At 35.2% G+C, this 13,506-nt stretch overlaps 1 protein-coding gene across 1 annotated transcript in view; it reads left to right on the top strand.

Annotated features, from left to right (window-relative positions):
• Positions 1-13,506, top strand: part of LOC136036135 (ataxin-2-like protein) — a 63,180-nt gene that overhangs the window by 523 nt on the left and 49,151 nt on the right. The window contains exon 2 of the mRNA XM_065718160.1: positions 10,511-10,646. Coding sequence (XP_065574232.1) covers positions 10,511-10,646 — 136 coding nt within the window. The remainder of the gene's footprint in view (positions 1-10,510; positions 10,647-13,506) is intronic.

Raw genomic sequence — 13,506 nt, 5'->3', positions numbered from 1 at the left:
TTATTTGGCATGCACTTCAGATCAAAATGCCATAAACTGAAGGCTACCAATGTTTGAAATGTGGATACATCATTTTTACCAGTAGGCTAATTCTTTAAAACCTCTTTTAGTTTAATTTATGGGTGTGTTTGCTTGTTAAACCTAGACCAAATTAGACTTTGAAAAGGAAACTTTACCAAATGTATTTACAGCATAAGTGAGGCTCAAGGGTACCCTGCTAACACTCATCCTTTTCTCAAACCAGACTTAAGGAAAAAAACACTTTGTGGCTCAAAATTAACAACCAATTCAAAGAGAACAATGCTATGACAGACATGTCTTCTTTAGAAGTAGAATAGTAAAATTCTAGATAAGCAGCTTTTTTCCTATCTTGGCCACTAGTTAAGCTTGGTGGATAAAACTCAAGGATAGTCTTGAGTATTCCCAGAGCTTGAACTATGGTGTGGAAAAGTCCCTTGAAGTATATACCTCTATTCTTTCTCCCTCTCCCTTTTCAGAGTACACTGATTGTTGATTGGACAAACTGAATGTTATAAAAGTAGAACTTTTAGAAATATTTTAGTCAGTAGAGATATCTTAGATTTTTTATTATCTTAGATTTTATTTATTATTTTTTATTATTATTTTTTTATTATATTATTTTTATCTTAGAGATTTTTTAGAAATATTTTAGTCAGTATATAGCAGATTTCATAACTGACATAGTGACTAGGTGATCCTGTTAATTCCTTTTTGTATACTATATCCAAATATACACAACTAATCAATTCACTTGCAAATACACTCACATTCCCATGTGATGTCCCTTATATATCCTTAAAAAAAATTTCTTAGTTACATTTGTGTAATTTACCCAAATATTATATAAAATGAATTGTAAAAGCATATAATAATGGAAGGAAGTACAATAATCTGATTAGTAGTAACATCCTAGTTTTTGAAGTCACAGTTTTTTTTTTACCCCATTGCCCCAGCACAAGTGTTTGGGTCTCTTAACTGTGCTAAACTCCTTAGCAAATGGTTTTTGAAACATTGGAAAGATCTCTAAGAATTGAAAAAAAAATGATGATATAGCTGAAAAACTTAAGAATTGTCTTTTCACAACCTATAGGGCAAAGTATATTCAAACCAAAATTAAGGAAAAGCATATTATTCTTGAAAGTTAAGACACCTGTCTCATGGAATTTTCAGTCATCATAATTGCAGTAGTAGCTGTAGCCTAGTAAAGAGCACACCACAGCTCATAGTTAACAAAAGTTTAAAAACACATTTTGAAAAAACTACCTAGTGAAAAACTTGCCATTTGACACAGGAATGGTAACTATCATTTTGGTTTGCTATAAAAGTGAAAGTTTATTGTGAAAAGAAATTGATGGTGGTTTCAAAGAGAAGCCCAAAACCCCTCAAAAATGGCATCAGATCAAAACAAAAAGTTTACCATTGGAATCAGCATAGTTGAAAACGTTTTGAAGGGAAATTATAGTCCCCCACCTTGAACAGAAAAGAAAATCACTTTTCTGTATGGTTAGCAAATTCCACCACCTGCCATTGCCATATGGCACTTTTTGTGCCATTTCTTAAGAGGTGGGGCTAGTGGGCTACCAGAACATTTTAGACAGATGTTTGATAGCTCATATAAAAGCTATTGCTCACGTCTATATTCTTCCTATAAATTCACCCTCTGCAAGTTCTCAATGGCACTTTTGGGGCTATGTCTCAAGTGGAAAAACTGGGGCTATTGGGCTACTAGAACTGTTTAGATAGATGTTTAACAAATAATTTGAAAGCTATTTCTCACATCTCAGTGTGCTTTTTTATCAACTCTACCATCCTTATTTACCCATAACCTCTTCCCTAAGACATAGCTCAATGTCCTCTTGCCTCTCCTCCTCCCTGAAAGTTCAACTTAGTACCCCAAGCTGTTCCCAAAATCCTTGACAAGTTGTTTTGTCAAGTCCATAAAACTCCACAGAGTGCCCATACACCCACAACTTATGGCTGAAAGTCATTGAGATCCCTTCTGTTTTTTGGTAGACTAAAACAAAATCAGGTTTTTTTGCTTGTTGACTACTAAAAATCTGCTCAGTCCCTTTTCCTGCCTATTCTTACCTTGAATTTTCTTACTCAAAGCCTATTTCCATGAAATCTTTTTCCACCTTCTCATTAGCTTCTTCAAGAAGCCTTTGTATTGCTTTTCTCTCCTTCTTTCCAACTTACTTTTCAAAACCAACTTACTTTTTCCTGTAGCTATTTGTCTTATTTTACTACCTTTTCTTTTTCCCTCCCTTCTTGCTTTCTGTGTTATCTCTTTCTTTTGTTTTGAACTCCTCTTCACCATGCCTACTATGCTATATGGTTTGTAATAAACAGCAATTATTTGTCAATAGTGAACAACCTGGGTTTGCTCTCAAACTTTTTAGAGGATCAAAGACAGATTGCCAGGCATTGAGCATTTTCCCTCTCATTGATGATGTTTCTTTGTTAACAAACTATCTTTACCATTAAAATTTTGTTAACATCAGCATGTCCATATGGTAATGGTACTCAGAAAGCAGCTTTCACTATCTTTGAGACTAGGAGATAATCTAACTGTCTGCAACTGGAATTTCAGACTAAAAACAGGGTTCCAGTATAGATTAAACCTCAATTAGCTCTGTCCTAAGGTAAACTTGGTTCTAGGCCTAGAAAGCTCCATTTGTCAGAGACATCTTTGGAATTTACAAGCCAATTTATTGATATCTCCTATGCCAAAGCAATCTATTAACTTTTCAGCCCTATTGGACACAAAAAGTACCAAACTTTAAAAAAAAATCCTCCCTCACCCCTTCCCAAACTTTCCATCACAATGCAATTCAAAGTTTTAATGACAGCATATACAATCCTAAGAGAGTAATCAAAGTGACTGGTCTAGCTGTTGGCAACTTGTATGTTTTTTTTTTAGATAATGTGTTTTGATATTGATGATAAAAAATAAATGCATACACATTACTGACCTTTTTATTTAAGAATCATAACATGGTTCATAATCACCTACCCATTAATTTTTGCATGAGTACTACAGGCCTATATATATATATATATATATATATATATATATATATATATATATATATATATATATATATATATATATATATATATATATATATATATATATATATATATATATATATATATATATATATATATATATATATATATATATATATATATATATATCAAAGTGCATCCTAAACTGCAGTGCAGAAAATAGTAGAAGGTGGGTTCTAACAACAAAATACAGGAGTAATGCAGGGACTAAATAATTTTTTTATAAATGAAAATAAATTTGAGTTCACAGAGCCTGAAATTTGGTTGTTTGTCTCCTTTTTGATACAACTCTTGCATATATGTTTCACTTCACTTATATAGAAAAAGACAATACCATATAAATTGGAAAAATCAGAAAAAATGAGGTACTTTTAACTTATGAACAAATGATTGGATCTTAATGAAATTTGATGTTTGGAAGGATATTGTGTCTCAGAGCTATTATTTTAAATCCTGACTGGATCTGGTGACATTGGGGGAACCTTGGAAAATGCTTAGAGTGGAGGGATTGGGATGAAACTTGGTGGGACTGGAATGGATTTGCTCTCATTGGTGGAGTTGGGGGGAGGGGGTTAATTCTGAAAAATTGGAAAAAATTAGGTATTTTTAACTTACAAAGGAGTATTTGGATCTTAATGAAATTTCATATTTAGAAGGATCTTGTAACTCAGATCTCTTATTTTAAATCTTGACCAGATCCAGTGTCATGGGGGAGGGGATGGAAATCTTAAAATACTTAAAGTGGAGAGATCAGGATGAAACATGGTGGGGGAGAATAAGCACACGTCCAAGATACATGACTGACATAACTGGACTGGATCTGCTCTCTTTGGTGGAGTTGGGGGGGGGGTAATTTGGATCTTAATGAAATTTGATATTTAGAAGAATCTTGTGCTTTAAAGCTCTAATATTAAATCCCGACCAGATCCGGTGACATTGTGGGGAGTTGGAGAGGGAAACCAGAATTCTTGGAAAATGTGAAAATTGAGGTATCTTTATATTATGAATGGGTGATTGGATCTGAATGAAACTTGATATATAGAAGGATCGTATGTCTCAGATGCTCCTCTATCAATTCGAATTGGATGTGAGGACATAGGGAGTTGGAGGGGGGAAACAGAAATCTTGGAAACTGAAAATCTTTGAAAACACTTAGAGTGGAGAGATCAGGATGAAACTTGATGGGAAGAATAAGAACAAGTTACAGATTCGTGATTGGCATAATTGGAACAGATCCGTTCTTTTTGGGGGAGCTGGGGGGTGTTAATTTGGAAAAATTGAGGTATTTTTAACATAAGAATGGGTGACTGGATCTTTATGAAATTTGATATTTAGGAGGAATTCATGTCTCACAGCTCTTATTTCAAATCCTGACCAGATCCGCTGACATTGGGGAGAGTTGGTGGGGGAAACTGGAAATCTTGGAAAACGCTTAGAGGGGAGAGATCAGGATGAAACTTGGTGGGTAGAATAAGCGAATATTATAGATACATGATTGTCATAACCATACTGGATTTGCTCTCTTTGGGGGAGTTAGGGGCTGGTTCAGTGCTTTAGCAAGTTTGGTGCTTCTGGACATGCTAGGATGATGAAAATTGGTAGGCTTGTCAGGGAGCTGCACAAATTGACTTAATAAAGTCGTTTTTCTGATTTGACCATCTGAGGGGCTGGAGGGAGAGGAAAAATTAGAAAAAAGAGGTATTTTTAACTTACAAGTGGGTGATTGATCTTAATGGATTTTGATATTTAGATGGACTTCATGACTCAGAGCTCTTATTTTATATCCCTTACCAGCATTAGGCCTCTGATTTTCCTTTTAAATCAATTTATTGATTCTTAGAATTTTGCTAGAACTCATACCATATGAGGTCTTTGCTATTGGCTCTTCTGGCCTCATCACAAGTGCCATATGTGCTCTTAGCTCTTGTTTTTTTTTTCACTAATGGAGTTCAAGAGGCTCAAAACCTTATCAGAGAAAATGTAAATTATATAAGCTGCAATGGGGCAGGGGGCAGCTACCCCCTAGATCTAATTTTGCCCCTCCTCAGACCTCATTTGCCTTCTCCCTTTAGTCTTTTGTTTTGCCCCTCTCTTGTCCAGTTGGATTTTGTCAGCATTAATTGGATTTTGTATGATTATGCCTTCATTTATCCCTCATTGAATCAAAGATACAAATTTTTTACTGTACAAGTGTATGTCAAATTCAGATGATACACATCCTGGAGCATTAGCAATCAAGTCTGAATGGATTGAAGTCAATTAACCTATTTTGTTTTCTTTGTCAGTAATGTGTGATTAATTAAAGATAGATAATTAATTTTCTGAAATGAGACAACCAGCTAAAAAAAAAAATGATGAATAATTTAGCAGCACCAGAAGCTGTGTCAAATAAGGCATGTAAATTTGCCACTGGTTTTGTTTGACTAACATAAACTCTTTATCTAACCCCATGTTTACTTCATGCAACAACTAGGCAATTCAAACTTAAGTTTCCCTTAATCTCAAACAATCTCAAGTTCCATTATGCAGACAGAAGGATGGCTCCTTCTGATGTACCTGCTACTGCTGACTTCAAAGTTTGGCTGAGGGTTCTGGGTCATCCCAGTGTCAAGAACTGATAGCAAGAGGACAATAATTGACTAGTTTGGAAAATGCCTATGGCTAGTGGTTTTTGACACTGAATTTAAATTTGTATGCTCATGACTTTAGTCAACTGAAGACTTGAAAGATGGTCTTATGAACCACAAGGGGAAATGCTAGAGGCTCTTGAAGTTCATTGTATGGTCAAGCTGGATTCTAAGGGACTACTAAGCAGTAAGAGTGTTCTCTTTATCTTACCTGCCAGTTTCCAATTTGACTTGGTCTTCCTTTTTGGTCAGCTAAAAACTCATAAAATATACCAAGAAAAGCCTCTCCAATGCTCAAAATGTTTTGAGCCTGGTCACTTATCTAAATACTGTTTTTCCTCTGAATTAGGGTGCCCCAATTGCCTTGGTAATCACCCCCTGTCTACAGATAGTAGATATACTGAAGCTCCTAAATGTACCATTTGTGATGGTAGTCATCAATCAACAGATCACAATTTATGTCCAAAATATGTTCAACCAGCTAAAGTTTTAAGGATTGCCCATCAATAAAATTTTCATTTCCCTATAGTTGCAATGGAGCTGGCCAAGTTCTCAAAAGTGCCATCAGGTCCAAGATATAATGAGGTTAAGGAATTGAATTTAACCCTTCCTCTAAAACCCTGGCTACAGGTCCCCAAAAACAACCAAAACTAGGCACTCCTACCTCCTATTGAGACATCTCTCCCACAGTTGGTTAAGGATCAGCCCAATGTTGTCAAAGCAAGTCCAGCCCTCTACAATCCTAGAACTAATCCCAAATCTATGTCTGAAAGAGTGGCAGCTTCTCCTAATATATCTACTCAAGCCAACACTGTGCAAGATAGAGTTGGACCTCATATTGCAAATTTAATTAAATATGTTGCATCAGTGAACCGAATCTTCCAATCAAATTTGTCTTAAGACAAAAAAGCTAGTATAACAAACGAAATTGTAGAATGCTACTTTTCCAATTCTATTTTCAATGAGATAGGAACATAATTATCATCAATTCTCTCAAAGTATCATGCATGTCACCTATTGGACTTCACCTATGTTAGCTAAGCTGCAGATCCTACAATGGAATTGTGTTTCTTTAAATTCAAATAAACTTGCTGATCTTATCCAATGTCCAAATAATTATAGAATCAGGATTATTTGTCTACAAGAGGCTAATCTTCATCAGTTCAAGAAAATCAAAATGTCTGGGTACAAGTGCTACAGGAAAGATAGATCAACTAATTGAAAGGGAGGGGATGTTGCCATCTTCGTTCATGATTCAATCCAAAATTCCCCTCAACCTTTAATTATTTATAGGGATGAAATTGATGTTGTAGGTATAATTATTACCCTAGCTAATGGTAATCATCTTGCCATAAAATCACTGTGTAACCCATGTTGGTGCAGGGACATCCAAAGTGTCTTAGGATCTGAACTATCAGGCACAATTCATGTTTATATTGGCCTTCCCATGTCCAACCAGGCTTAGGTAAGACACGATGTCATCTGTTCTTGATGCATTTTTTTGTAAATTCTCCAAGCAAGATGTATAATATTGATTTTTCCCTCCATTCACTGAAAGTGCCCATGTCCCTGAATATTAAATTGAAGCCACTCTCATATTTATTAAATCTGCTTTGGCTGTTACTGAGGTAATTACCCTCTTGTTCAAAATAGCATATATTCTTGTCAATTGTCAAGGAAGTTCTAGGAAATAAATCATAAATCATTAAGGTGATTCTGTAGTAGGCCTATAAATGAATATTTTGTTTGCTGGTTGGAATAAATGTACTCCTCAACACAGAAGTGTAACTTGGGGGGTAATATTTGCCCTACCCCCTTGGGTTTTGATAAATATCTTTTGTGGGGTATTTTCCTTATGTCTTTTTTGGTATTTGAAACAAGATAATTGAAAAAATATCAAAATTACCCCCTAGATTTTGGAAAAACACACTTTGCCCTCTTCTCTATCTATGTCTATTTCTTTGTGAAGTGCTGCCTGTATACCAAGGCACTTGCAATTGAAGATGAAGGAAGTTCCACAAAATAAAGCAACAATATCTGTGATATAATTATGTGATAGCTTTGATGCTTCAGTAACCTCTTCAGCAAAAAGCCAGTCTCAAAAAGTTTTGACAATGAATGAATAGAATTCAATGTCATTCCCTAATTTCTTCAAGTAATTTTATGAATATGAATGTTCAAGAAGTAGTTCAAAGTGATTCTGGAAAGGCTGAACATCTCAATCAGTTCTGTTTTTGTGTTGCCTGTCTCTAGCAAGTTCTGGATATTGTAGTAATACATCTATTTCAATGTGGCAGAAATTGAATGATTCTGAAATTATTTCAGCTCAGGTACTTAGAACTTCACACAATTTTGCCCTAGATATTTTCTCTACTTTTACATTGAAGAAATTAGCTGTTGTATCACATGTAGTCCTTCAATATGTATCAAATAGTGCATCTAGAATAACAAAAAACAACTAAGGTTTACTTCAACTAGCATTGCTGAATACCCAGCACTTTGATTTCGATTGTATGAATAGTTTGTATGTTGTAACAATATTCTTAAACATCATCATCTACCTTTTTTGCCTATAATTTGACATTATCATTATTGCCAAACGTTAATAAAGCTAAAACACTTGTTACAAAAAACCATCAAATATTCACAAAAAGCAACGCATTCAAACAGACAGGAAAAATTGCAACAACATGGAATAACCTTTTGAAAATTTGAAGTATATTTGTTGACCAAAAGTTTCATCTTCTTTCCATGCTTCATTTATATCCATACCTTATTGAAAAGTGTTTTTTCCCTTCTTTTGAACGTCAGAAATTTTTTTATATATTCAACATGAGTCCACAGCAACAATTCTTTGTCCAGAAAGATTTGTGTACCAAATCTGAGGGATACCTGTAATATTTATTACCTTCTTCTTCTTTTATTTAAATAAAAGTGGGCTTTTCAGTCAAGACTATTTAGCCCTTTTTCTTTTAACTCACTCTTTGAGTTGAAATGAGCTACTGTAATGGTTCCTCCTTATTCATCTTGTATCTGCTTATATATCTTACAGTGAATCTTTTGATCCTAGGAGTTCAAATATCAGAGGATATACATTGTTCTGTGCTCTGTGTGCAGGTATGGTCTGCTAGACTCTTAGCTGATAGTGATATTTTGCGGTGTTTGTATCGCATTAACAGTTTACATTGCAGAGTATACTGTGCAGACGTCAGCTTATTACATTCAAATAGACAATGGCCAATTGTTTCATTTTTTATATTACAATTTCTGCAAAGAGAGGATGGGGAATTAAGCCACTTGAATGAGGAATCGAATACAAAAATGCCCGAAAATTTAGCCCATTTGGGCCAGACTAAATTCTATGATAAATTTTAGAAAGGTCCTTATTGGGGAAGGGAGATATTTGGTTTATTCTTATTTAACATTACCTCTGATAACCTCCAATAATAAATGTCTCTAATGGGGATTGGTGTCCCACTTGGCTGGTCAATATTTGGAGCATTTTTGCAATTTCATCTGCCTGGTTGTTACCAGTTATACCTGAGTGGGTTGGAACATACTGAAGGTATGTTCTTATGGCTCTTGAAGCAAGAGTGGTAATAATGCTAAGACAATAAAATATGTCAATATCCATCTTATACTGAGAAGCTGAATGCAGCAGGTCTAGGCTTGACAAGGAGTCAGAATAAACTGTAATATTTTGAAAATTAACAATCCAAGGTTGATTAGATGCTCTAATGCCATCACTGTGGCATTTAACTCTGCAGACATTATAGATACATTATCATACAGTCTCTCACTCATTCCAATAAAAGGGTGTGAGAAAAGCTTAACTTGCTACCTTCTCATTCATTTTGGACCCATCAACAAAAATTGGGAAATGTTTTTTATGTGTAATTCTATTTAATTCAGGATGCAAGCAATGGGGGTAAGTTCTTTATTCCACTTTGAGAAATTAGTATATATTATGGTTATTGGCCAACTCCATGGGGGGGACGTAGGTGCAATTTCCTTTGCTGGCACTGGGGTTTCTTCTTGGTACTGGCAAATTCATTTGCAATGCCTCTACAGGGATGGATTTCTTAACCAGTTATGCAGGGTATGTGAGCTATTGGCTTTAATTTGTGTCCAATAATTTATTAAAAGAAATCTATCTTCCATATATTGTTGATTATCCACTCTCAGTAAGCAGAAGCTTAGTACTTGTTTGTTTCCTAAGACCAAATGTGAGACGATTTATTTCATTACCTTACATCACACTTGCTAGCGATAGGACGAATCATAGTTTCAACAAGATTTCAATATTCCATTACCCCCTTGCAGGGCGTTTAGTAGAACTATCCAGGCATACAATCATTAACCATCTAGAGGCCCTGTCAAAACTACATAGCTGCACATTCACAATGCATGCATAGATAGAATTGATCCTTTTTGTTCATAAAGATTTGTGGTAAGCATATTATTGCCTAGCTTTATTCTTAAAACTATTCTTAAACAATTTATCTATAAAAAAAACTACTAGTATATCTTCCTCCTTTTTCTTGAATTTTCAATGCTTTTATGCTGTATTTGTGCATTTAGCTGCACTCACTACTGTTGTTTCAATACCCTAAACTTCAACTTTACCCAGGTGCTTTAGATCTCTAGTTATTTGAATTAACAAAAACAAAAAAGCATAAGATCCAATAATTTAAAAATCAAAGAGGGTAAATGGAACCAAGACAAGCGTGTTTGTTGCATATGTTTTATCAAAAAGTCCTTTAAATATTGGTAATTTTTTTCTTATTTTTCAGTTCAAACCAAGATAGAACAATGAAGTCAAAGGATATTAAAGAGAAGACTCAAATTCCTAGTAGCTCATTGCCATCTGTTTATAGCAATCCAAGATTCATGCACATAGTCACAGCATTAACTGGAAATATAGGAAGAGTATGGCAACGATTATTTTTTATTTGTGCTATTTATCCTCCTTTCCCCTCTATTTAGGTATCTCTCTTACTTCCTCTTTCTCTCCATCTCTGTTTCTCTTGCTTTGTTGTTCTCAGTGCTTTCTGCTCTTTTCTTTCCCCCCTTTACTTCCTGAATTTTGACTTCACTCAGGTTAAGATCTGAAGCTGAAAAGGAATATGTGCTTACAATTACCATGTAGAGTAAAAAAAAATAACTCGTTACATCAATATATGATTGAAAGAACACGGGTTATATGCAGTCTATGAGGACATGGCATTACAAAAAAAAGAATAAAAAATAACATCCTGGAGAGATACACTTTCACTATAACTGCACACTTGAAGAAATGCAAAATAAATTCTCTTTGGAAAATAATCCCCTGAAAATTGAGTTATTTAAGCTTTTGTATTAATAATCCTAGCTAACAATTTAGCTTTAGTTGAAATCTAATATCAGAATTAGATCTAAAAATCTGCTTGATCCTATTACAAAAATTAGGTGAAAGAATTGTTTGCTAGCAAACTGAAAAATCAGCACTTCAAGGGGGAAAAGTTGGATGATCTTGACCAGCTTTGTTTCACCAAACTTGGCCCATCTGAAGTTGCTTCTAATAACCTTAGCAGGTTCCTCAGTTCCATCATCCTAAGCCTTCTAACACTTTCTTTTCAGTTTCTTTTATTTCTCAATCGGAGATAATATATATATATATATATATATATATATATATATATATATATATATATATATATATATATATATATATATATATATATAAATATATATATATAGAAAACTGAGAAAATCCAGTAACAATGGTGCCTCATACCCAGGTGAACTCTTTTTTATTTTACTGAAAGAATGGTCACCTTTTCTAACTTTGCTAATCGCGTCAGTTGTAAACCAGTGTTTATCTGAAAAATTATTTCCAAAGATGTGGAAAGCTGCTTATGTCCGTGTCATACCAAAAGTTAAGTCACCCCAGTCCTGTGATTCTAACTCCCTAACGTTGCAAAGGTAGCTGAGAGTCTTATCTACTGCTCTATGTTACATACAAATGGCGCCTTCGATAGATCCGTACCAATATGGTTTCATGCGAGGCAGTAACTCGGCAGTATATCTTGTTTGAATGTACCACTTAATTGTCTAGTGGCTGGACACTTCTAATAGTATTGTTGATTCGCTTTTGGGAGACTACAGAAAAGTATTCCGCCTTATCGAACACCTGACTGCATTAACAAATCCAAAAGAGATGGGAGCTAAAAATCAAATACTTGTATAGGGGAAAGGGTAATCAGTTTATATTTTGTTGGCTGAAAGTAACTGCTCTGAGTGGTAAGAAGTAGCCTGCAGCTGCCCCCAGGGAACGAAACTAGCTACTCTTTTATTGTTTGGGATCATAAACCCAATCCTAGCAGAATCCGAGGAGCGTTATAAACTCGTTGACGATTTGTCTGCACTTCTCAAGTACACAGTCCAGAATGCAGTTGCAAAGCAGCAGTTTGAACCCGACGCTTCACGAACTTCATCGCCCAGTGTCAATGAAATGACCTACAAGTGATTGAACAGAAATAAAAAAAATTATGATTCAATCCACTTCAGCGGGACATCACAATCCCAGATGCGCCATTTCCAACTGTTTCCTCTGCTATGATCCTAGGTGGAACATTTACAGGTGATTGCTCATTTAAGCTGCATGTAGACAATATTGCACGCAAAGGTCATTACTCAATCCAGAGTTTAGCAAGTATATTCAGGTTGGACTTTTCAGCATAAACAACCTAACCTACATCAAACCTATCCTAGAGTATTGCTGTCCTGTTTGGGGTCCCCAAACTCAAAACACTGCCTACATGTCAGCAAAACTAGAAAATGTTCAAAAACGTGCTTTAAAAATAATAATTGTACCCCGCTTCAGCAACTACGTAAGTGCTCTCGAACTCTTGAACTTGCAAATGTTATCAAACAGTTTGTGGTATCAAGCTGTAGTAAGGAGCGGCCCTGCTCAATAGGAACTGAAACTCTAAAAAACAGAATTTTGATACTAATAGATACATCAAAAGAATTGGATTCTTGTGCTGATTTCAAATATCTAAGCTTCATCAAATTCAGTCTTACCCATTAAAACTTCCGACACTGAGAAAATTTGTCTTATTTTGGAAAATAGAGGGAAACACCCCCTAAAAATCATAGAATGTTGACGAAAATCACACCAACGCATTCTGTGTATCAGAGAACCCTTTTGTAGAAATTTCAAGCTTCTATCTACAAAAATGTGGAATTACATATTTTTTACCAGAAGACTGATCACAGGTGACTTTTGCCAGAAGATTGATCGCAGCTTCTATCTACAAAAATGTGGAATTTTATAGTTTTCGTCAGAAGACTGATCACAGGTGCCTGTTTATTTGTTGTTGTTTTTTGTTCCTTTTTAGTTTTTTCTTTCAGGAGTGATCTTATCGACCCAGTGGTCCTAGAATGTCGTGAGAGGGCTCATTCTAATGCAAATTAAAATTTCTAGTGCCCTTTTTACGTGACCAAAATTGGAGGGCACCTAGACCCCCTCCCACGCTCATTTTTTCCCCAAAGTCACCGGATCAAAATTTTAAGATAGCCATTCTGTTCAACATAGTCGAAAAACCTAATAACTATGTCTTTGGGGACGACTTACTCCTCCACAGTCCCCGGGGGAGGGGCTGCAAGTTACAAACTTCACCATTGTTTACATATAGCAATGGCTATTTGGAAGTGTGCAGACATTTTCAGGAGGATGTTTTGGTTGGGGGGGGGGTAAGGGAAAGGGGTTATATGGGATGGCTTTTCCATGGAGAATTTATCATGG

Source organism: Artemia franciscana, chromosome 15 (genome assembly GCF_032884065.1).
Source record: "Artemia franciscana chromosome 15, ASM3288406v1, whole genome shotgun sequence".
NCBI lineage: Eukaryota > Metazoa > Arthropoda > Branchiopoda > Anostraca > Artemiidae > Artemia > Artemia franciscana.
The sequence above is the reverse complement of the archived record's forward strand: the minus strand, read 5'-3'. Positions and strand labels throughout refer to the sequence as shown.